Source organism: Anas acuta, chromosome 2 (genome assembly GCF_963932015.1).
Source record: "Anas acuta chromosome 2, bAnaAcu1.1, whole genome shotgun sequence".
NCBI classification, from domain to species: Eukaryota; Metazoa; Chordata; class Aves; order Anseriformes; family Anatidae; genus Anas; species Anas acuta.
The window spans coordinates 78,665,958-78,692,442 of NC_088980.1; the positions used below are offsets into that span (position 1 = coordinate 78,665,958).

At 39.5% G+C, this 26,485-nt stretch overlaps 1 protein-coding gene across 3 annotated transcripts in view; it reads left to right on the forward strand.

Moving 5' to 3' along the window:
• Window positions 1–26,485, forward strand: part of CDH20 (cadherin 20) — a 113,074-nt gene that overhangs the window by 57,540 nt on the left and 29,049 nt on the right. For 2 of the 3 annotated variants that reach the window (XM_068670874.1, XM_068670875.1), the window contains 2 exons: window positions 4,160–4,285; window positions 19,361–19,724. In XM_068670874.1, the coding sequence (XP_068526975.1) occupies window positions 19,482–19,724 (243 nt within the window). In that variant the 5' untranslated portion in view covers window positions 4,160–4,285; window positions 19,361–19,481. The remainder of the gene's footprint in view (window positions 1–4,159; window positions 4,286–19,360; window positions 19,725–26,485) is intronic. The other variant, XM_068670876.1, reaches the window with a different exon arrangement.

Sequence of the window (26,485 nt, forward strand, 5' to 3'; positions counted from 1 at the left end):
GCTATAGGTGTAAGTTTGTAACTGTTTTCAAATCCTCTGCATCTGCCTACCTTTATAACAAAACAGACAAAATTACTAGAGATTTTGGCATTACCATTTTAGGTGCATCTTTTCATTGCTCAGGTGAGATGAGGTACTCTTACCACATTATTCCTACCTTGCAAATGAGGAACTGAGACACAGAGGTCATTGGTTTTGGGTGCCCTATTCAAGCTGCTTCAGAATTTTTGGTAGTTTAAACACCGCGCGTATTCAGAATCCATCTGACATGAGCAGAAGATGATCGGCTGTTTGGCAAATCGTACCAGAGGGTGGTGAATCTTAAACTCAGAAAATGTTGAACAATTAGGAGCTGCCTAAAAAAGGTTTGGGTTAAGGGACTATAGCATTAAAACAGAGGGGCTTTGTATATCTTGTCAACTGCTCATCTTACCCACATCTTCCAAATCAGCTGTGAGTGGTGTAGAGGCTTTACAGACCAGCCTCTCTCTCTACTCTCAGAAGAGAACCTTACTTCTGCCCATCATTATCTCCCATCACATCTCTTCGCACATTCATCCTTCAATCCCCTTTTCTGTGCCATATCAACCGCCAGTTTACTCCTTATTTCCTTATTGCCTTTAGGTCTAGTGTTTGCCTTTTCCCTTTCTAATTCAGATGGTTCATTTATGGCAGCGCTTTAAAAATATTTTCCTAAGGGAAAAAATATATATATATGTATTTTCTTATGTACTGTATGGTGACCTTACCAATAGAAGTTGCATCCAGTTTCTGTAGCCTGAAGTTACACCCCCTGGTCTGCATTAATGACTGTATCACAATTTCTTGATTTTCTGATATGGATCAGGAACATGAGAGCTTGAGGGAAAAAGAGAAGGAAACCTAACACTAAGTGCTGCTGGATTATTTTTTTTTTCATATTAGTTTCTCGTTGACTATGAGGCTGGGAGAGCCTGACTGAGGCAGAGTGGTAGCTGAGAAGATAGTTTACAGTGAGTGATGGCTTTTTAGAGCTTGACTGACAACAGTATGTTGAAAGGTGTTTGACATATTCTTGTGTGATAGCTGTAATCATGTTGGTCAAGAGAAGATCCTAATATTTCTCATTGGCATTCAGAAGCCCCAAGAATTAAAGGTCCCTTTCGAATCTGATGGTTCACATTTCTGTCTGTCAGACACTGTCAAAGAATTCATTTCCACCGCACAGCTTTGAGTCTATCTTTGCCTGGAGAAAGCACTTTGAATTCAATTTATCTCATCTGCAAAGGAAGATGACAGCTCTTTGCTATAGAAAATATGTGTCTGATAACTATATTATCTCCTAAAACACTCTTTTCAGCCCCAGACAGCCAAGTGTTCACCACAGAGGCGGGGCATCCTCATTACTCTCCCTGTCTCTTGAGGGTTAACATTGTACTTTATGACACTTGCCCAAAGACTGAGGCATAAGATGTGGGAAAATGGTGGCAAATAGTGTATGTGGTGGTGGTCAGAGGGAGGGAGGAACTTCTTTGTACACCTCATGTCTTTTTTTCAAGATACGCCATGTCCTCTTTACACGCTGCAGTCCATTCTGCTTTCCTGGACTGCCCAGTCCACTCAAGTATGACCAGAAATACTCCTCCCTTCATCTCCGCCTGTCACAATGGTGATTATATGGACTGCTCGTAACCTCCCAACTCATTTTTTATTCTTTGTCAGATCGGAGGACCGGCTGGGTCCATGTAGCCCGGCACCACCTCACTCCTCAAAGCAGTGTCCTGCCACTGCTGACTACAACATGACTTCACACAAGCTGTATCCAATCTATTTCTACGGTGCATTGTCACCAGTTAAAATTGGTCTTGTTCCTCAGTTCCCTCCGTTTTCAAGCTGAAAAGAGCGAGGAACAGATAAGCCCCAGTTTAATTTGTTCTGGTAATTATTGGAAATCTCCCACAGAGAGAGAAGCCCTTGCCTATCAGTGCGGAATGACATACAGCCATACGGGCCCAGACAAAAGGAGACCCCGCTTTTCTGCAAGTCTATTCAGGCATGTATAGACATATTGGCTGAGGTACCAGCCCATTCGAATCTTAATGGGGAAAAAAGAGAGACGAGAACCTTTTTTTTTTTTTTTTAAAAAAAAAAGGAAGGGAAAGGAAAAAAGAAACAAGAAAAAAGAGAGAGAGGAAAAAAAAAAAAAAAAAAGGAAAAAAGAAAATAAAAGAATAAAAACTATCAAGTGAGAACCAGCATTGAAGGCTTGAAAACAAACTGTGAACTGGCAAAGAAAGGGGGAGGAAACTCATTTGACTATCTAGTCCGGTAGATAACTATACTGCTGCTGTATGTGTTTTAGAAGTATCAGAATAATTCTGTTATTACAGATAAAGGTTACCATAAGATTGATTTGAAAATGTGAATGGAAGATAAGTGCGTTTTGGAGCTGGGGTACAAGCTAAGCTTTTTTTTTCTCTTTCTCTCCTTCTCTTCCTCTCTCTCTATTTTTGCAAATCAGGATTCGGCATTAATTCAACCCAAATGAAACTGTTAGGATAAAACACCTCTGAGAAGCATTTTAAAATATAATTTCCTGCAAAATGAGTGTGTAAGTTTATTAAAAAAAAAAAAAAAAAAAAAAAGGTGCTAGTCAAAAGGTGAAAGAAATATATTACATGATTATGGAGGAAGAAAGAGGTTATTTAAGAAGTAGCTGAAATGGCAGTTCTTTTAAAATTGTCATGTGGATGCTTTTAAAATGCAATGACAATGGCAGCTTTTCTTTAAGGCTTTTTCCTTACACTCTGCTCCTGAGCAGAGGGGAAAAGTGTTTGTGGAGCAGATCACTTTAAATTCCAGGTAGATTTTTTCCCTGCCTCTGGATTAATTTTCTCAATTTATCTCTTTAACAATACTTAGTAATAATTCATATGGCCAGCTGACCTGTCTACATGGAAAACAACTGACAGAAATAAATGTCATAGTTCAGTCATTGACATCCCAGAAATGAGTTCTCATTACTTTAATAATGTGTTACAGAAGAAGAGCTGTAATGCAAGCTCAGAAAATAACAAGAGGCACCCCTCCCCTCCCTTGATTTTAAAGGAATTGTTGGGACTGATCCAAAGCTCATTGCATTGATTGAAAATGCTTTTGCTAGCACTGCTGGATTTGGAGCTGATGCATTGTTTATGGGGATTATAACCTCTGCTGTTGTTGTCTGCAACAAAAATTTAATAATGTAAAACATTAATGAAAATCTGCTTTCTTTTCATTAATGATGATTTCTGTGAGGAATGATTAGAGAATTTCTGACTGACCAATGCTCCAGTTACACAAGTTAAAAAGCAAAGTTTTAAAACAAAAACATGCCTCCAGATAGTGAGAAGATGCATGTATAATTCTAGGGAAATTCGTTCTTATTGCAATTAGTGGCCATTGTGTCTGAGCATTAATAGCCTGGGGCAAACATAATAAACCAGTTCCTAACTGTTGGTAATGACAGATTTCTCAGGGATTATTACTTAATTAACAATAATTTGAAAGGGTGGTTCAGCTAAGACGAAGCACTCATTTATATGGCATATCTAAAAAATATCAGATCAAAAGAACACGTAGCATGCTAACATTTCTCTTGGTCCTTTCATTTCATTTGTGCATGTCTGCCTCCCTACGTAAAATCTTATTTTTGCATCTGAGCTGCTTTCTTTGTGGGTTCACATAACGGTAATTGGTTCCCCCTCCGATATTTGCGCATTGTTTTATCGTCATACCACGTCTTCTGGGTCTATGCAGATGATGATTTTAATTGGAAATGCTAACTCGATCAGGAAAATACCTCCCACGCCCACTCTTTCCATCCTCCCCATGCCAGAATGGGGCAACTGTTTCCCCAACACATGCATTATTCATTCCCAGCCACCTCAACATGAAATGTTTGCTATTGTTCCCACCATCCACCCATGTAGCTTATGTTCTCCCGGCATCTTTTCTAGTGAATGGCTTCTGTATACCTCACCTCATGGATTACTGGCCTCATTCACATATTAGTGCATCAGCTGAGAAAGAGGCTAGATCTTCAGACAAAGAATATTCTGATTGGTTTGTGGTGATGTCTTTTTTTTTTTTTTCTTGAAAGTTGCCACATACCATAATACAAATTAAACTTTTTCTTTAGAGATGACTGTATTCAAAAGAGGACAGAGCTGCTGAAGTGCCTGTTGTACTGCCCAAGAGCGCACAAGAGAAAAGCAGTGTGTAAACTGAGCGGCAGGAGCACAGAGAAGTGCAAACATAGTGAAAGGTATGTTGTAAAGCTACTATTTCTTTTTCTCTGTGGCAAAAAGTGTATTTTCTACATTGCTTCTCATTGAATATGGTGGGTTGCTTGAAAACTGGAAAGATCTATAAAGCATTGTACTTTTGTCTTGGTAAGAAACAAATGATTCTGCTGTGTTCTCTAAGATCTGGACAAGCTGTCTGAAGCAGTTCTTCAGAAATATTAAGTAGCTGTCTGTTGCAGTCATCGGTATCCATATAAAAGGCTCTGGAATAATTCCATTATTTGCTCTTCAAAGTCTGTTCAAGGAGGCTCTAATTTTAAACCCATACATTACTTTAGACTGACAGTGACATGGACAAGTTATTCTTAAACAAGTTGTAAAACTCTTCTAATTGAAAAGTTGATTTGTAAAATAGGCATTAGGCACATACATTTCTATTTGTGCTTTCAGAAAATTCCTGTTCAAAGAGCTAATCCGCGTGTCTCGACTGTCTAGTTGGAAACTTGTGTTTGGAAGTAGATTAGAATGGCACTTGTACAGAGCCCTGACTCCTGCGGTGGATCAAGATTGATTACAGTGACACTGAATTTCACTTTTATTTCAGTAGAATTTAAAGATTTCTTTAGTTCACATAACATCAAAGGTGTCCTTCTAAATAAATATCTTGCAGTGCTCTATCTTAAGGCATATCTTATTATGTACGAAATAATCAGGTTGATATGGTATTGCATCCAAAACAGCACATGTTGTTTTGAAATGTGCCTTGTGGGAAAACAAAATGGTGGATATATAGCAATATATTCGTTTGAAAAGAATAGTTACAGTGAATGAAGCTCAGTTATGCCAATTAACAGCATTACACAGACACTACAGCTAATCTTGAAATACTGAATGAATGTTAAACCAGAAATTAAACCAAAAGTTTTATTATCCTTGATGTATTTCTTTCCAAATCACTGTTCACATTTTTTTAGTTTATTCAATTTCTCTTCATAGCAAAATGACTACTAACTACTCCTACAGAGTCCACCCACTGAAATTAATGGTGTGTGGGGAAGGTCATTAAAGCAAAACTCCTTTGTCCCTTAAGGAAAGCTGCAGAGACAGGTGAAAGCCTCCACAAGCGGAGCAGTGCAGCTCCTGCACGTGGGAAAACATTCACTTTCCTCCTCCCTCCTCTAGCACAGGACAAGGAGCAGTGATTATTTTGTGCTGTCTGCTCAGCTGGAGCCAACTCTGGCTCCCCAGCCAGCTACCTGCCCCACATGGCGCAGTGACCCTGTCACAGTGGGGACCGTGAGACCTCCACAGGCCAGAGCAGGCATGGATGCACAGCCCTCGGGTCAGCTGGTGAAGAAGGCTTTTCTCTGCCTGAATATCAAGTGTACGAGCTCCCCAGGGAGCCCACCTTTTGCCCACAGCAGCAGCAAGAGGGTCCTTCATCTCTCAGAATGATTGGAGAAGGGGGTCTTCTGGGAGCCCGGATAGCACCTCTGCCAGCTGGGGCAGGTGGAATATGTAGGAGGCGATAGAGGCCTTGTAGATAATGCAAAGGACAAGCAGAAAACCTTGTTCCAGCCTTTGACAGTGGTGTTTGAGGCTGTCTCTGAGCAGAAACATGACAGCCTGGCCCACAATATCGACACGTCACACCAACAGCATGCAGTGCTCTCCCTGGATGAGTTTTATAAGATAACACTTCTCTATTTAAATCCTGAAAATACGGCATTTCTCTGTGGCTTCCTGACTCAGTCGCATTCACAGGTTTATTACTCTACCTTCAATATTTATCTAGAAATTAGCAGCAACTGACTTTAATCAAATCTAATCATTTCCTCAATGTGTCTCAAGCCCCAGACTTAAAGATGACTTACAGTCCCCATGCATTGAAGCTGTCCAAGTAGTTATGGATGTGAGTTGCATGTGTGTTGGGTTTGCCCTTCCTAGTATTACCGAATGATGCATATTCATAAGAGTGTCATATCTTCTAGGGAAAGCAGACACTATGCATTCCATATGTGTCATATTATATTGCATTACATTACTTAATAGTATATTTTATTACATTATATTACACTATTTTATTTTAGGTGAATCAAATATTGATTAAGAAACCCAGTCCCCTTCTATTATGCAAGTTGAGATCATTCTGACATTAAAAAGCAGAAAATTTCATTTAGGCTGTATTTTGCTTATTATCTTCTGATTGGCAGGAAAAGTATTTCTTGACGAAAAGATATTCTAGTGGCTGGAGATGAGGTGATAGATTTTTGACAGGTAATACTATGAATTTATACTACATTTCGATCCTAAAGAATGTCACAGTAATATAAATAGTACCTGAATAAAATTTTAGTTTCTTCAGACCTATTTTATGCCTGCAGTTATTCATTCTTGCTAATGAGACAACTAATAGGCTAATGGACACAAATGATATAATATAGACATTTAACTCTGCCTTTTGAATGCAAAAGCTAAATTTGTGCCTACAAAGTATATGGTGAGGTGTTGTAATTCTTTTATGTGCCTCTGTGGAAGTGCAGGTCATATCTTCATGGCTCTGTTCACATGAATATTTGTAGTGGAAGGTACAAATAGGCAAAGCAAGTAAGATTTGTCCTGTACAAAATCTGTACAAAACTAGAGACTAGGTCATAGACTTTGGGGGAAAATTTGGTCCTATGCACAAAGAAACACTTGGCTTGCTATGGAAACAAGGCACATCCAAAATCAAATGCAATAATGTAGGGCGTTGCTCTAAGACTGTATAGGCCAAAAGTGAATCAATGCCAGCTGTAAGTTAATTTAGATAAACAGAAAAGTGAGTTTATAGGACATGAGAAAGAGCACCTACCATTACAGTAAGTTCTGATCGTTTTTAAAATGCAGAGATAGCTTGGGGCTCTCTGATATCTTAACTGACTAATGGAAGGAGGCCTGTCTTAGTGTACCCCATGATGTTGTACAAGTTATGACGGAGTCACTGGGGCTCAAACTTTGTTTTATTGAAAATCTGTTGTACTCAACAGGAAGGGTTGGTTTATTGTTTTCACTTGGATACATAGACTGTGAACTTATACTCTGGGGCAGGAATCAATAAGAAAAGTGGGTGGGTAGTCCTTATCTTCTCATATAGGGATTTGGAAGGTAACAGGGAAGATGGTCTCTTACAAAGCTGCAGGGAGTCCAGCCTAGCTAGTACTTTTGTATGTTAACTTGGACTTTATTAGAGTTTCAGTTAACACATACAGAAAGAGAAGCCTCTTCTGAATCAATACAACATCATTTGATGATCATTTTATGAAATAAGGTGACAGCTTAGTGTGCTTAGAGAGATTACAGAGTACTCTACACTACAAAAATGCTTATACAGGGAACAAGGGTACAACCTCCTACTGGAAGGGATAATCCAAAAAAAAAAAAAAAAGGCATTCAGGCATACAGGGTTCTGGATCTGATTTACCTGTCATGAAATTAGTGCTGCTATAGAAGTGGAGACCTGTGGGAGCAATCAGAGTGCAGATGGGGTGAAGGCACTGTTGCCAGTCAGCCCCACAGTAAAGCAATCACAGCCAAGCACCTTCTGGTCATCTCACCTTCAGGAAAGACCAATTACTTATGATCATCAAGTAAAGCATGAGGTATTTTTCTTCATATTTTTTCTAATTATCATGAGAAGCACTGATCATCCCAGGGTTCATTTGTTATCTTCACTTAAAAGTATTATCCACTTCTCTACAACCTAGTAAAAGCAACTGGTTTGAGTACTTACCTAGTAAAGGCTATTCACAGCACATGTGGATTCAGGCTAACAGAGGAGGAAGGGAAAGGGTGATAGAGGAAGACTAGAGCACTTAAAAGTATTTTGTGTGTGTGTGTGTGTTTTTCTTTTTTTTTTTTTTTTTCTTTTCGTGTGTGTTTTCTTTTTACACCGTGAGATGTGATTTTATAAGTTTTAGGGTCACAGAAATGTAGGACTTTTCTAAATTCCTCCTGTCTTTTGCTTATGATACAGGATCAAAAGTCACCAAAACAACTTCCAATAGCCTACTCTCTAATCTTTTCTTAAAAGCTACAAAAGTGCAGATTTCATGGTTTCTATCAGCCATCTCTTCCAATACTTTACCCACCTTATACTAAAGGTTTGATTTGCTTCTAACCTAAATTCCTCTTGCTTCAAAGTAGGTTTACTGCACCTTCCACTGTTCCTGGAAGCTAAGAAAAAAAGTAGATCACCATTCTTCTTATTACACTTGTTAACATATATTAGACTTTTTTAAAGTCTGCTTTTATGCTGTCTCCCAAATCTTCCTTTTCTGGACTCAGCAAATACATTTTTATAACCTATTCACAAGTCATATTTTTCTAAACTACTGTTCCAATTTCTTGCTTTCTTCCTGGGAGCAGCTTGGGAGTCTGGGCACATCTTTAATCTGTGATATGCTGACTTTCTATGCTGTGGATGCCAGTATAAGTGCTTCACAAATGAAACATACAACACACATGACATTCTGTTGTTAGAAAACAGAATGGCATTTTCCTTCTCTACCACAACCCACGCATCAAGGTACTGGTTCCTATTCAGTTTTTGGTCAGCTTCTTTCCTGCAATGCTGATTCCTAGGCTATTATTCATCTCCATATGCCTGGGCATTTGATTTTGCCATTCTAAGGCTTGCATTTTCTACTTGTTCTTATTGAATTTTCTCATATTGATTTCCTACCCTTTCTACAATTTGTCAAGATCATTTTGAATTCTAACCCCATCTTCCCAAGTGCTTACAACATCTCCCAGCCTGATGTCATCCTCATATTTTATACTGCATCATCCAAGCTGTTAACATAAATATTGAATAGTAGTGAACATGAAGCAAAATCATCATAGAATGGTTTGGGTTGGAAAGGACCTTACAGATCATCCAGTTCCATGCCCCCTGCCATGGGCAGGGACACCTCCCACTAGATCAGGTTGCCCAAAGGTCCATCCAGCCTGGTCTTGAATACTCCCAGGGATGGGGCATCCACAGCTTCTCTGGGCAACCTGTTCCAGTGCATCACCATCCTCTGAGTGAAGGATTTCTTCCTTATTCCTTCTTCTTAGTCTAAATCTATCCTGCTCAAAATCCTGGAGGGCCACTTGGTGTTGACTCCCAGTAGCTGGGAAATTGAGTTTCTGCTAGCTGCTCTTTGAGTTATTTTCCAGTCTGCCTTACTCTTATTTCACCTTGGCCATATTCCTCTGTCTTGCCTTTGACAACGAGTTGTGGAGCTGTGTAAAATATCTTAGGAAAATCAAGATGTGTTGCATTTTCTTCATCTTGCATCTGCTAGGCTAGTTATCTTACCAAAGAGAGGGAGACCAGGCCATTTTGTTGTCAACTTGTTCTTTGCAAAGTCAAGCTATCCATTCCTTAGTGCCTTATTATCCTCTACATACAGAAAAACAGTTTGTTTGTTCCAGTAAATTTCCAAGTACTGCAGTTAGGCTGAAGGCCCTATAATTCACTGGATTGCTTCCCCCTACTCCCATCCCTTTCACCCCCCTTTAAATATAGGTATAATGACTTTTCTCTGCCAGTCCTCTAGGAACCTGCTCATCTTCTATAAGCTCGTGAAGATAATCACAAAGGTTTTAGCTATTGCTGGTTTCTGAAGTACCTGAGGGTAAATTCCACACGGATTGATTGATCTGGCAAGAGATTTCAAAAATGTAGGTTATGCAGCCTGAGAGAAAGCAGAACATAATACCTAGGTATCCCATCATTTTTCACTGGGCACTAGATCAGGCTTTTTGCTGAGATCGAACTATGTTGATAGAGTAAAAATAGATCCATCCTTTTTCTTTATGCATCCCCCAAATTTAAAAAGAAAAGATGGAGTAAGATACTAGAAAATTTGGAAGAAATTGAAGGAGATATTTACTGCTATTTTTTTTAAAGAGACCAAATAATTCTTCAGTCAAAAGGAAGAAAATAAAACTCATGCTTCAGTGCTTAAACCAATCACAAGGGTCAGTAAGGAATTTTCACCTTTTCCAGCACCTCACAGCAGTAGAGCCTTTTTTCATTATTATTAACTAAAGATGATGTATCATGCAGTATCATAATATTGACCTCTTATAAGCACTGGTGCTTATTCCCATTGCTCTTTATTCTCCACTTCTCCTTTTTCCCCTCTCTGAAATTTCAAATACAAAATATTTAATTAATTAGATTTCTCCCACAAACAGAATGAAACAACACGATACCGAGACTGTATGTTTCTGCCTCACTTGCAAGCGAAGTTTCTTTTAGCAACAATCTTTCAGGCAAATCATTTAAATTTGCATGTACTTGTCTTTCAAGTCTCAAACATGTTCCCAGCAATCCATAACTCAAATCTAAGAAAAATACCGCTTTTTCAGCTTTCCTTACACCTTCTCTGGTTAGGGTTTCACTTGTGTCAGACTAGAAGCCCACCCCATTTCCACTTGAGAAATACCATCTCTCCAGCTTCTTGGTATAATCCTTTGTCTCTATTAATTGCAGCTATTATGATACCAAGTTTCTTTTTTCAGACTTTCCTTCATGTGTGAACTACCACATTTAAAGCATACCAAAAGGGACCTTAGCTACTTAGTAGTATCACTTAGTGGCAATTTCCAAAGGCAAAAATCTCAACATTAGGAGCAAAGATCTGGTTTGGCAGGGTAATCCTGACGTCTCAAAAAGATACAGTGTAGTACTTCATAAAAATGCAGATCCACAAGTAAGAAAGAATAGAAATAACTAACTAAATAAATAATCTTTTTAGCTGCAATGCACGCACAGATGGACTAATAGCAAAGCTGCAATCTCATTTGAGTTCTTTTGCAATGTATTTTAATTTGCTTTCCTTTAAGCCCTCCTACATTTTCTGCATTTCCTTGCTCTCTTTTGATTATATATATGCATTACTTTGAATTCTTAAGAATTAAGAAAGAATCATTAAACTATTTGAGGGATTACATGAAGTGACTACCCACAATGGGAGAAATGGGCCTTGATATCCCATGCAGTTGCTGTCAGTAGGGTCTTCTTACGTTTATATGCTATGGTCACGGTCATCAGTTCAGGGAACGTGTCCCAACAGTGGATTATGAAGAAGACAGAAAATAGATAATGGAATCATCTTAGGTGTATTATTAGTGCACGTCACATTTGCAAAAGCCAGTTAGATAATACCTCTCATACGCTTCCTGTGGAGACTGCAACAGTTAACTTTGAAGACCAAAATCTAGAAGTTGACATGCAAAATATCTGAGGTTGTTTTTCAGGCTTTATGAACCTTATTCTTGCTGTATTAGAACAGTTCTGGGACAAATGAGGTCAGCACATCTTTATTCCTTTTATTCTTTCCACTTAAAAGTGTCCTGTGAAGGCCAGACACTCATACTCTGTATTTCTAGAAACACTTTGAAGCTGGGTGATAAGAACAAGGCAGCACCCTAACAGTTCAGATAGAGAAAGGTTGTAAGACTTCTGTTTCTTTTGCTGTTTTCATTTCACAGGCAGCAGCTTGAAGTAGGCTTGGAAATGTTCATCCTGTTGGCTAGTAGCATGTCTTCATGTTCAGATAGGGAAGACTGTGAAGTCAAGGCAAGGTACAGATGCCAGTTTTGGACAGCCAAATCAATGTCAGACTCAAGGAATATGAAATAGAGGAAAGATTTTCACCTCTTACAGCACCTGCAGCTATTCCTAAGCTAATATATGTCCCTTTCTCTATGAATGCAGGGACAATTTTAAGCCCTCTACCCCACCACACACACACACACAAAAAAAAAAAAAAAAAAAAAAAAAAAGCCACATTATATGCCAGTCCTTGCATATACATATCTTGATGGATGGCTAAATACTGTTTGCTGGCTTAAAAAAAAAAAAAAAAAAAGAAAAACAAAGAAAATTCCCTGTTCAATTCTTTGCCTTCAGCAGCTGCTTTTGGACGTGGGATATTTGGGGACCATTTTTAATATGTCAAAATACTTCATGAAATGTCACGCTAACTAGGAATACAATCATAATGAAACTAGGGAGTTGTCTTCACCTATGACAGCGCATAGGCCCTGACCCATCATTACTTTCAATCATCATGCATGAGAAAAAGTGTTACCTGAAAGACCTCTATCTCTTCCAGCCAGAGAGCTGCTTCTCTTATCTGTCTCCAGATATGAGATAACACTTCTTCCATCTTCGGTACTTAGGGGGTATCAGTGAGCCTTATCATCCACCCAGCAGCTGTGGGATAAGAAAGAGTCCGGTTTTCATTGCTATGTGGAAATCTGTCATATTCTGCAGACTAGCATACACAAAGTGCAATGTTCAGTAGCTAAAGGACATGGCCTGCTTACTAGACACCATGCAGCACAGGCAGGGACATTTCAGGTTCAAAATGTGTTCCAGGTGTACGGCAGCAATGGGTTTTATCCTGTTGCAGGGGAATGAGAGAGATCAGGCTAGGCGTCTGCTCAGGAACTGGAAGAGAGGAGGGACATAGGCAGAAGGAAGCAAATGAAAATAAAATAAAGAAGGAAGGAACTAGGGGTTTTTTTGGGTTTTGTTTGTTTTTCTCCAAGAGGATTGTCACAGTTTTGAGTAGGTCCTGTTCTGGCCATAAGTACACTGCTGGCTAGGACACCAGGGTTATATTCCTGCTGGCCTCTCAGAGCTCAGGAGGGCACTGCAGCATTTACAGGGGAGGGCAGACTCACCCAGCATTACGATCCTACCTTCTCACAGCCTTCACAGAAACCCTGGCTCTCTAACAGGCACAAGCTCTTCACACCACACCTAACCCATCCTTCCTCTTCTTTCTTTTTGATAGCATTTTGATAGAAATTCCACCATCCCCATCCAGCCCTCTCCGTGCCACTCCGTGGCAGGAAACAACAGATTTTACTTATATTGCTTGGAAGCCTTGGGACAGGTCTGAGCAAAGGCTTCTGGTACAGCTGCACAGCAAGCAAGAAAGGTCACATTTTGAGGGAGAGGAGGAGGTTTATGTATTTGAGAGGAATGCCACAGTTTATATGACCATCAAGTAAAAACTGTATATGTTTTTTTCTTGACATGATAGCAAAAGTAGTCAGAAGTCTGCGAAAACTATAGAGTTTTCCCTTCAAAATGATAGTTTAATTAGTACAATTTTTATATATGTCCTTGATTGGACAGGGGTTGTCTTATCTGGCATTTGTTTGGATTTCCCAATGTATTTGTGATGCCTCATTAGCTCCTACTGAGGCAGACTTCAGCAGAGTCAGTTAGACCAGCGTGGAGCTTTTGAAACCTCCTCTTCCTTCTGTCCTGCTTTATTTTATGTAGCATTTACAGTACCTCCCACTGAGTAGAAGCTGGGGATCAGCTCTTCACCTGACTTAAGTTATCAGCATCGTTTTATTTGAAAATGTTTACTTTGTGATTGTGTGCATGTTTCATTCTTTTTGATCTTTTTATGAGCCTGTAATGATAGGGCTGGGATTTATAAGATGGGACTCCCTCTGTCACTCGGTGGGAATTTTTGCTCTGCATGCACTCTGTGGCTTTGAAGGACTTCAGATCTTGAGTAAAATGAGTTCACTGATGTGTCCCAGGAGAGACTGTTGACTGGTCTGTGGATGTAATTTTATGACAATGGATTGTATTGTGAGTTAAAGTTTATGCACCATATGGTATGTTGTCAAGTTCCGTTGTATTTATGAAGATCTCAGTAAAATGAAGTAAAAATAAAAATACATGTTCAGGCCTCATCTATTTTCAGTAACAAACTCCTCTAGATTTTTATTTTTAATTTGAATTTGCCCAGTAAATATGACAGGTAATAATAACAGCAGGACTGGTCTGGGCCAGAGATAAAACATATGCAGTTCTGAAAGTAGTACAAATTTGTTTAGGACTGTAATCAGCCTGTTTAGAGGTACCTAACTCAGGTACTGAAAGCATTAGGATCTCTCAAATGAGACCAGGATTACATAAATTGCCCACGAGATTTTACATCCTGGCTGTGTGGAGGAGAGTGGTCCTGGAGGCTGCTGTTAGGCACCTTTTACAGGTGGTCTGCCTAGTGCCAAACACAGCCTACACCTTCTTAATGATTGGCACTCCTGTAGGGTTGTTGCAAAGGCATCTTACAACAAAGCTGTGAGCAAGTTAGGGTACAGGAAACCTAAGAAGTAATCTGTGAAAACATAAAAGAATAATTCATTCAATGAGGGGAAAAAAAAATACACAATACTTACACCCCCACCTTGGGTTCAAAATATCACAAGAAATTCAAGGAACTAAGCAAATAGCACACTTGGAGATTCTTTTCATTCAACTTCAGTTCCTCCCTACTGGGTTCATTACCAAGTAGTTCGGTTTCTTTTGACAAAATGGGGGGGGGGGGGGGGGCTCTTTTAAAGGTGTCATTAAGCACAGAAATCATTTTCTATTAACATATTCTTAGTTCAGGGTATATGCTGCTAAGAAGCATTTATATATATATATATATAAAATATCACACGTATTTATGTATTTATGTACAGAGAAAATTTATCACACATATCTGTGTATTTATGTACAGAGAAAGTTGGGGGCTGAATTTGAAAGTGATTGCCTCTTTCTTCCCCACTTTTTTCAGTGTAATATGTCTCCTGTAAGTGAATTGCCTCTGCTCAGGCAGTGTACCCACATAGGATCCAGTAAACTCTGTAGTTTTCTACGTGAGTGCTGGGTCCACACAACAAAATCCATTGGAAGGACCAAGGACAAAAGATGCAAGCATGTAATTAATTTTATGAATGCAAATAGTCCACTGACTTTCTGGGAGACCACTTGCTCAAAATGACAAATGCACTAAGCATGTGTATAAGCCTTTTCAAGTTTCAGCTTTTTGACTATAAAATCCTTGGCATTTATGTAAATAATGTATTGAGCACAATACATTTCAATCCCAGTGGAACTCTCTGCATGGTCATCCAAACTATTAATATTTTTATCCTTTCTTTGGGAGTGCTGTTCCCTTCAGAATTAACATGATAAATGGGTCACATGCAAGAAATGCTAGAAGTCAGTTCTGGCAGATATTGCTTTTTCCTTTTCATCTTTGACCAGAATTAGATATTAAATTAAGAATAGTTTAATTACTGTACAAATATGGAGGGGAGGGGGGCTGGGTGAGTCTTTAAAAATGGAGCATAAACAGGAGTTCACACTTGGAATATGCCTAATTTATTTGCACAGTATGTGCTGAAAGAGAAATTTGTATTTGCAACAGTGGAAAGTGCATTATTGTGACTCTTTTGTGTAGAACAATTAGATGCTTCCTTTGTGTTGTGTGTAGGCCACCAGTTGCACAGGGTTCAATTAGATCTTCACGGGTCTTTATGAAGCCAAAAGCCATATTTGTTACTGTTGAGTGGCAAGAAAAAAGATTTTCAGCAACATCTGCAAGGCAAGAGCAGGAAAAAAAGTAGCCTAAACAACTGAGCTAGTAATCAAATATTCATCACAAAAGCAGGGCCAAGAAAGGTGTTCCCTTTGGGTCAGGGATCTAAACTGCACAGATGCAGCTAAGCGTATTTTAATGGGGTACTCAGCTGTGGGTAACAAACCAGGTTCTGAAACACACGTAATTTTTTCTTGAAAAATAAAATAACCCTGTGCAGGCTGTGGCCATGCAATCTTCTTAGGCTTAATATCTTTGTTTTTGTGTGCATGTGTGAACAAGCAAAACAAGATTTCCCTCCCTTCACTGCTTTAAAATCTTTTGCCCACCCCCATTCTGAGCCATGAAACGTGAGTTTCTATAATGTATTTCATATAACAAAGAGTCATATGACAACTTCAATTCCATCTTTGCAGATATCCTTCAGAGCCTGTTTTGAAGGGCTCCAAGAAACAACTTGAATTAAGAGAATGTTAGAGGTCTCACGCAATCATGCCAACAAGTGCCTTGCTGTATGACCAGTCCTCCTGATCCCCCTGTAAAGAACTACCAAGCCTGAGGCAGCACAGATTCTGCCTCAATGCTTGTGTCATCCATCTGTGGCAAAAAGCTCCAAGGTCTACACCAAGTTAGCACACTCAAAGCATATGGCCATCATCCTCACCAACTGTTGTATCTACAGTCCAAGTGACTCCATCCTCATCCATCACACTCAGCTGATGAAGCAGCCATCATCTGCACAAGTACTTTGAAGGACCCAGTCTTCCATGACCTTATCTGTACCTCAGCTATCTCTTGTACTCACACACAGTTCAATCCCTACCTGTACATCAGTGCCTTTTATGCTGATGGGAAATACCTTCTTAGAGAAATAGTACCCCTTGCAGATCCAGGAGCCAACAATAGGTAAAGCTGAGGAAAAGGAGCCCCAAGGAGATCAAGAGCACCACAGGCCAGAAGTTTACAAAAGTCATTTTCATTCTTTTAATATGAACTGAAAACCTGAGATAGGGGAAAAAAAAAAAAAAAAAAAAAAAAAAAAAAAGCTAATTCTCTTTCAATTTCAGAGGTAGAGGAACTATTTGTGATTAAACACTGTTATTAATAGTAGTAATTTGCCTTTAGGCAAGAAGGAAAATGTGACAAGTTTGAGCATGCTTGTTCAAGTTTTGGAAAGGAATGAGACAACCAGAAACTCTGGTACTAACACAACAAATAAACAAACAATCTGAGGCACTTCATCTCTGGTGTGATCTCCCCTGCCCATAAAAATATATGACCATGTCATTGTGGGCTGCTATTAAATGGGAAAGGAACATCCCTCTACAAGATTTTTTATTGCATAATGTCAAGTTTTCTAATAGTCACCCTACTTTAAGTAGTATTGCACTGGGAATAGGAAGTTCTGTGATTTTTTTTTATCCATATCTCAATACTACCTTGACTATTGACCCTTGTTGGCTGAATTTAATTGCAGGAGACAACTGGCACCTTTAGTTCCGAATTCATGGCTTGGGCATTCACCTATAAACATGATTCTCATTGCCACAGGAATTGGTTCATCATGCAGTGTCACTTCTTTGGTCATACAGACAAAAATGTAACTAGCATTTTTGGAACTTCTTAAAAGAAGTTCCAGAAATTCCATTTATGGAACTTCTTAAAGTAAAAACTCCATGTGGGACCTTGGACCCTGCTGGCCTCTGCTCTCCCTTCGTTACACGGTGGAGGCAGTGATGGGTTCCCTCAGATTGTGGACAGCAGTTGTGGGAGGCTTCTCCCCACCTTTATTCACCAGTAAAACACTATCAGTCATGTCTTTGCAGAGAAAAACTTGCTGTTGACAACATGCTAAGAGCAAGGTGTATGTACCTATGATGTGATATGGACTTCAGCCTCCTTTCCCCAAGTGTAACTGTATTTTGGCTATTGGGAGCTAAGGATTATGTAGCCCTTATCTACATTATGTAGCCCATATTTACATATTACAGAATTGGCAGTTCTGTAAATTGCTGTGCTTAAAAGAGATCTACCATGTTCTGTGGTTGTGGTCATAGTTTGTCCTTTCTTTCTTGTACCTAACCTTAAGTTTTAAACTTTTCAAGGTAAGAGCATGCTAGTTGTGGTTTTTTTTTTATGCTTCACTACTAGCAGCACTGTGTAGTCATATTCCTTCTGGGCTTCATACCTGGAAACATTGTTGTGTACAGAAACCAGCCTAAGATAGTTATTTTGGGTTTACTTCCCTTGTGAACATTTACTCCAGACTTAAGCTGCCTTTTTCAGACTTCAGTGAACTTCTGAATTAAATTCTGAATTGCTGTTTCAGTAGATTTCTAAGGGTCCCAGGCCTCCAGTTACATCAACTCGGATGCCGGGGAATTTTCTAACGCTCTCTTCTTCTCTGTTGAGAGCATTGTACTGTCTCAGTCTTCACTTCAAAATATTATTGTGCAAATGTTTAAAATACTTCTTAAGATTCTGAAATCTTTCACGAATTTCAATTAGGAATATTTGACAGATGTCTCCTACTGCTTTTTATTTCCACAGGATAAAACAATTAATTAAGCCTAAAGACTTAACTACAGAATGGCAGTAAAATGAAATTATACTACTCGCTTAAGCCTCAGAGCCCAATATGCCTTTCCTAATGAGTCCATTTGTCTCGAAGAGAATTGAGAGCCGAGCAAAAACACTGGGCCCACAGAGGATGTATGGAGTGTTTTGGCAGAGTAGCTTGAGTGCAGCATCACATCATTAAACCCAGGAAAACGGTGAAGGAAAGGGTTGCTCCAATCCATAGCCTGGAGTGAGGTCACCAACTAATCTGACTTCATGACAACAAAAGATCCTAGACTGATGAGAAAGTGTCCTCTGATAGAGGTCAGCATTCCTCAGCCTAAACAGGTCTTTCAGGCTTGTGGAGGAAAAATGTGTTAGCTTGACTTGGTTGGACATATCACATAATAGCATGTGACCGTCAGCACTCTGAAACCTTTTGTGGGTTATAAAATGATTAACTGACCATTCAAATTCCAGAAATGTTGCATTTGTAGCAGCAATCAGCTCCTCAGAGAGGAGGCAGCAGAGTGTGAAAACTGAATTCAAGAAACAGGGAAGGTTTAAAGAATAATTAAAAACAGAAATAACTTGCAGCTACTAGAAATGAAATTCAAGGTTTGCAATGTAGCAATATGTGTATTTAAGTAGACATGTTGGCATGCACGTGTGTGTAATGACAATGACTTGGTTTCTAAACAGAAAGAAAAAGCCAGTTGCCAAAAAGTGTTCACCAGCTATTATAAATTTCCAAAGTGAACAGTTTTTAAATATTCTCTAATGGCTTCTGGTCATAAATATTTCTAAAGAGTATGCAGTTAACTCATGCCAATCAATACTATAAAGCAACACTACAGCTAAGTTAGCAAAGTAGAGCACTCTTACTTATTGACTAAGCCCTGGTGATTCTTGTATGTGAGGTTCCAGTTCTGCAGCTTATATGGTAATAGTATTCCTAGCTTCAGAATTTGTGCATTCTGTTATTACATTTTTATACTGAAGATTAAATATTTTATAGCATATTTGCCTATCGAGGAAACTCTTTTTCCTTGGGGGAAAAAAACATCCTCCTCTGAATTTCCTTTAACTTTACAGGAGGCTGTCATTCCCAGAACCAGGATCTCTCTTGGACATTTCAAAGGACTACAAAAAGGACCTACTTTCTTCTCACGGGACCTAAGATACTGTGCTTTGACTTCTAAGTCAACCCTCGTATATGTGGACTTCAGGTAGAATGAGAAATGCAAAGAACTTGCTTGGACTTGGGGTCTCCTTGTATTTTTGGGGACTGATGGACCTTACTACAACTGTGCTGTCAGGAAGTGCCAGGCCACTCACTGAAAGGCCAGAAGACAACCTGTCAGACAAGCTGCATCAGCGTATGAAGAGGAGCTGGGTGTGGAACCAGTTCTTTGTTCTGGAGGAGTACACTGGAACTGACCCTCTGTATGTTGGGAAGGTAAGAGCTGCACCAGGAGGATATCTGGCACAGTGTGTGCATCTCTGTACCTGCAGACTGTGGCAAAACATGGGAAGTTTCTCTAAGTGCCTTGTCTCTACCTTCTTTCTGGCAGTGAATCCACCCACATTAATTTCACTTCAGCTCCCAAGAGCTTCAGTGTCACCTTCAGTTGTGAAGAATTTCTGTTTAAAGGTGCTGTCAATATATTTGCCTATTTCAAAGAGATCTTCAGTAGCCATCATCAGCTGTAATTGAGGTAGTGTTAGAAAATCTGCAGTGATCTTTCCAGGGACTCTTACAATGTCAAGACAAAGCAAGGTTATATTGACATAGGAGGATAAGGAAAGAAAGGAAGCATTTGTGATCATGCTTCTGTCTGTGATCAAGTCAGCTGGAAGATGAAATTCACAATCAAATGAAAGAGCCAGTATCTCATGAAAACTGACATTTCAGGTTTCATTTTCTGCAAATCTCTAGGGTCAGAATATCTCCTTGCTAACCACAGCTTGACCCCAGGTTAATTCTGTGGACTACAGAGAAGTTGCTCCAAATATAGAAAGATAGAAGGACAGTTTATTAAATCCAATTTGCAGAGCCAAATTTTCAGCTCCCTTACACACTAACAATCCATACATTACTACAGATATTTGCAAAATGGATTGGTAAACTTACCCCATCTACTTGGTAGTACTTTGCATTCACTTTTCTGTAGCTCCTTTAGATACAAGCAGATGGAAAGCAAGCTTAGTAATGTCTGCCATCACAGTCTACTTCACTATATCCATCCTCCTTATTCTGCTTTCCCAACATTTGTACAGACTATGAACTGTTTAACATATTGACCTGCTATTCAAAGGCTTATTGGCAGCACTAGGTTTGCATCTAGTTAAAACAGAGGTGACAAATGTGGGAAAAGTGGGAGGGAGAGGGTTAGTGTAGTTAAGTGTTCGAACAATACAGTTATGATTTTACATGTCTAGATGATAAACACATACTACAATATAAGTAGATATGACAGATTAAGAACTAAGAAATTACGTCAGAAAACAATTCCTTCAGATTTCATTGCTTATTTTTACATGATCACATATCTTTTTTTTCCTTCCAAGCTATCAATCTGCAGGGAAAGGAAAAAAAAAAAAAAGTATTACAAATCCAGAGGCCAATTTTGGACTTGTATTTATGGTTTTACAACCAAAAAGAGCTAAACTGTGCCCTCAGTCACACCAGTATAAATCAAAATGAATCCACTGGCTTCAAAGGACCTCCTCCTGATTTATTCTTGTGTGACTGACAGCAAGATGTGCTCTCCTTCCTTCCCCTCATAGCAGTTGTATTACTAGTGATTGCCATCAAATGAGACCACATTAGTCTTCATTCATCTCTGTACCTAGCTTTTCTGCTCATGATATCTCTATTGATTAAAGAAATTAATATTTATTTTCATGCAATTCACAGCTTTGGAACAATGGCCAAACATATTATTTCACGTACTCAATTTCATCTGAAACAAATCCAGACTCACACTGTGAGTTGAATTTTAGCTACAGCAAGTACTGGAAGAAGCCAAATTATCTTTTCTTTAGACTTGTGTCATTAGGAGCACAAAAACTTGGCGCAGCCAGCAGTGCTCCTGAGCTTGCTCCTGCTCATCTCTGACAAACTGAGGGAAGCAGCGATGACTCTTCATGCTCCACCACACAAAGGGCCAAGCTGCCCTGAGTGAGCTCTCTCTCTCCAGGATGGCCTACACCACAGCTGGGTTGGCACAGGTGCAAGAAGGGCTCATTATCTCTCAGGGTTAACAGGGCCAATTAACCCCACACACTTGTGAGCTGCTGCCTAGATTGCTCTGTAGGCCTCCTAGGTCTTTCTCCACCAGCCACCAGGGAATCGTGCTGCCAAAATGGGCCTTTGGGGCTCAGATATCCTCTCCCATCCCTAAGCTGGGCACCCAGCAGCCAGGGGAGCGGTGTGTTGAAGGGTGGTGGCTGCCGGGAGGGAAAGGCCAAACAGCTGAAGGTGCAGGCCTTGGAAGAAGCTGCAGCCTACTACAAGCCACCATCCGTGCCGCCTGTTCCTTAGGGATCCTTAGGAAAGGGGTCAGCAGGGAATAGGCTGTGGGATGAATTAATTGTTCTGGCACTACAGAAATATCTCAGCCCAAGTCACCCCAGGCAGGCACAGAAATAGCTCGCGTGGAGCTATGCAGAAGGACCTCAGGCCCACAGCCTCGGTGCGAGCACCAGCCCTTGAAACCACCCTGTGTCTGCTGCTGGACAGGCAGAGCCTCCCCTAACCCATACCACCCACAGCACCCTGCAACGTCCTGCTAGCTGGGCCTTGCTGTTGTCTGTCTGCTTTCTCCAGCCCATGTCAGAAGGAAATAGCATATAGCATTGATCCAGTTATATTTATTTCATACTCTGAAGGCTTCCTGTAAGAGAGTAGCTCCTCTGATGCTCTTGTATGGCTGTTTCTGGCTAGCCACGCAATACTGGAGCAAACCAAAAATAACTTTGACTTGAACCCTGGGTCCAGGCTTGCCTAATACAATTTTCAAGTCTGCTGTAACAAATGTTCTTTCCTACGTACCTATGAGGCATGGTGCAAAATATCTATTGGGCAGGGAAATGGAAGGAAGCTTCCTGAGGTGAAGTCAGTACAATTTTTGCTTTTCTCCAGTGCTCATTATTCTAACATAAAGTATCTTAGCTTCAGAGGTTTCCCCACAGCAGATAAATACAAGACTTCAGCTTTCTTATAGGTGGCCATTATTGGCTAATAGGATGAACTAGGGAAACCAAAGCCCCCACATGTGCTGCAACAGGCATTTTCCACATTTATCCAGCATCCCAAACTGCTTCAGTAATTGAATTGGTGACAGATTTCACCACTTTGCAGTGTCAGAGACTCTCTAGCCCTCTTTCAAAGGAACAAGGCATTTGAACCGCAGCAGCTGAATGAGTGAATAAAATGCATCCTGTCTACAGACTATCACTCCAGATCAACCAAATACTCTCATGCATCCTCACAAAAATCCCCTGCAGGTGCTACGTCCCTGGAGGCAGAGATGGGAGAGCACGTCAAGGACAGAATCACAGCGTGTTTAGAGGATCTGCATGATTCCTTCCCTGAGATGCCCCTGGAAACAGCACTTTCTTGCACATGCTCTTTGCCAGAAAAACGTGTCGTTTAGGTGCAGATACAGCCTCCTTAATCTTTGTACTATCCTTATCAAAAGCAGCAGCTTGGGTTGATGCAGGTAACAATTTCTCAGGGTTTATCTCTTTCATTCCTCCCATAGTTCATTCTTTAATATGGAGGAGAAAGTACAAATGAATTCCTCCTACTTTTGTGTCAGCCACATGGCAGCACAATTTATTGTACCACCCATAAAACAGAGCCAGCTTAATACTGGATCACCTTTCCAGTACAGTGGCTTCTACATACACTTCAAAACTGTATTGTTCTGATATTGGGCTTGTCATTGCAATGGTGTGAGTGTCAGTCCCTTTGGACACCAAATTCTTTCTGACTTACTACAGTCTGTAATTATTAACTCTTATCCTCTTTTTGTTCGTTTTGTCTAGAAAGAGCAGGCTATATGAGAAGTTGCAGAACTATTGCTAACATTTCTTATTGCCTTGACTTGGTTGAGACCCAATGCTTTTAACAAATCACAGTTAGACAGAGAACTTGTACTCCCAAGTTCTTATTAGTGTGCCATGGTCATTCCTGGTTTGCTCCCTACACAAATGCATTCATTCCAAATAGGGCTTTGGACAGAGGTGTAATTTAACCCATTATTTTATTCAGTATCTTCTTCTAAGTCTTTTGAACTTTCCAGGACACCATCTGCTATTTTAAAATGTTTTCTCTTTTCTTTTTTCTTTTCTTTTCTTTTCTTTTCTTTTCTTTTCTTTTCTTTTCTTTTCTTTTCTTTTCTTTTCTTTTCTTTTCTTTTCTTTTCTTTTCTTTTCTTTTCTTTTCTTTTCTTTTCTTTTCTTTTCTTTTCTTTTCTTCTTTCTTTTCTTTTCTTTTCTTTTCTTTTCTTTTCTTTTCTTTTCTTTTCTTTTCTTTTCTTTTCTTTTCTTTTCTTTTCTTTTCTTTTCTTTTCTTTTCCTTTCTTTTCCTTTCTTTTCTTTTCCTTTCTTTTCTTTTCCTTTCTTTTCTCTTCTCTTCTCTTCTCTTCTCTTCTCTTCTCTTCTCTTCTCTTCTCTTCTCTTCTCTTCTCTTCTCTTCTCTTCTCTTCTCTTCTCTTCTCTTCTCTTTTGTTTTAATTTTTCTTTCTTCTTCTTTTCTTCTTTTTCTTTTTCTTTTTCTTTTTCTTTTTCTTTTTCTTTTTCTTTTTCTTTTTCTTTTTCTTTTTCTTTTTCTTTTTCTTTTTCTTTTTCCTTTTCTTTTTCTTTTTCCTTTTCTTCTTCTTTTTCTTCTTTTTCTTCTTCCTCTTTTTCTTCTTCTTCTTCTTTTTCTTCTTCTTCTTTTTTCTTCTTCTTCTTCTTTTTTCTTTTTCCTCTTCCTCTTCCTCTTCCTCTTCCTCTTCCTCTTCCTCTTCCTCTTCCTCTTCCTCTTCCTCTTCCTCTTCCTCTTCCTCTTCTCATTTTTTTTCCTGTGTCTTTTCTCTGCCTTTGCCTTTTACTTTTTCTTTCCTTTTTCCAATTTAATGAAGACTCGTTGATGTTCCAAAGCACATTTTCTTCCATCAGGCCCAGTTATAATTCCCCAGTCAGGTCTAACATCTGTATCTGCCTGAGCAGCTGCACTCTCTCACTGACGCACTGATGCACTAAAATAAATGCCCAAGATGTAGCTGAATCAATTTGAAATGCTATAATAGTGTCCTCCTTCTGGAAGCATCTTGTTTACTAGCTACAACAATGATAATCTCTGAGTTATGAGTGCTTAGGGTAAATAATGACAACCACTAGGTTTTTCTTTAAATTAATCACAAAATGCTGTTTCCTGAAGATACGCCAGTTTGCAGTTCTGGTGTCTATGTAAGAATTAATACACATGGCAGTCATCTAAATTTAGCTGTTTTTGCCAGTACATGTATTGTCTGGGCTTGCTCTTCCTGCATTTAGCTGATCCATCACCTGAGAGCTGCCAGCATTCCTCCAAAGGACTAATGTTTCTCAGATGCAGTAGCCACGCAGAGAAAAGAGATGAAATGAAGTATCAATTACCTGACAAGACACTTGTCACAATCTGTACCTTTAGCTCTTACAGCCACTTTGGAGTTCTGCTGTGGCAGACGGGTACCTGCCTTTAACAATCGTCATCACACCAGTCTTTAAGAGCCAATGTGCCACTAAGTACAGGCCCCTCTCCAGGGTGGCAAGTGCCATAGAAAATCCATAGATCCCACCTCAGACCTACCCTAAAAACAGCTCAAGACCCAAATTTTGTGTAGGTATTGGGCTGCACTGAGAGGCAAGTAAGGAAAACGACCACCAGAGAATGAGCATCTTCAAGTCAGACCCATCACTGGGGAAATGGTCTGTGAGCAATGAAGTTGATAAGATCATGTGCTGGTCCACTTGCATTAGAAATGATTAGGTCAGATAACACAATTTGTCCACATCTCCACAAAACTTTTTCCTCAATGATAAAGTTTTGTATAGCTCTGTCTGTGTTTCAGTGTCTTAACTCAGAGATGAGATTTCTTCTTGCTTGCTTGAGCGAATAGCCTCTAATCAAATGCATGTGGTTTGACTTCTGCTTTTCCACATAAATTTTCCATTTCTATCAGGATTCATTCTTCAAATCCCACCAGTCCTGTGTTCATATATCCAGTTTGTTATTCCAAGATTTTTCTCTCTAGTTCAAATATTTACCTGTATTTGGCCCCATCCTCCACAATTATTCCTACATTTGAATTCACCAAAGCATTAAACACGCACTTATTTACACTTATTTCTGACCACATCTCTTGAGAAAACTAACTCGTGTGCGTTTTAAAATGTGCTCAACTGAAGTGAGGCCACTTTGATGATTGGGTGGTGTGTGTTTTTTTTTTTTATCATTATTAATATTAATAATAATTAAATTCCTATTTATTTCCCAATATGATAATCTCATTTGAGAACAGTATTCGCACCTGAGCCATTCTTTAAAATCTCATTTTCATTCTTGCTCCTCAGTTCTATTACTGTCCTGCTCATTAGGACTGAACCAGCACCATTCTCTGAGCATTGGTCAGGTTATTATGCTCTGTTCCTCAAAAGCACAGAAGCATGAGCATTACGGTTAAGCAGCCTCATAGTGTGAGTGAAATTAAGTGATTTGTTTGTCTTTTGATAGTCATTCCAGTATTTCAGAGGGAACCAGGTGTCTAACAGAATGGTAGTCCCCAGGATGATTTGTTTCTCTGTTTTAGATGATAATTAGCACTGCATTTACTTTTCCTCTGTTCTATTGCATTCCCAGCAATCTGTGGCTGCTCAGAACTAATTAGCAGTCATGCAATAAATCCGTTTGCTAATTCCCTAGAATATCTGGGATGCCTCTCATCTGTATATACTGTTATGGCCACAATCAAATGTTCCTCGTTGCTTACCGTACGTAGTGTTTGACAATAATTCTTGCCTGAAGATGTAATGGTCCAGCTTAATTTTTCTTGCTATAATTTTCACATGAAAATTTTCAGATTTCTGAGTCATGACAGTAGCTGAATAGCTCTTCCATACTGCTTCACCCTTGGTCACAAACAGATTTAACTCATCTGCCCAATGTTATGCTACCTGTGGAATATC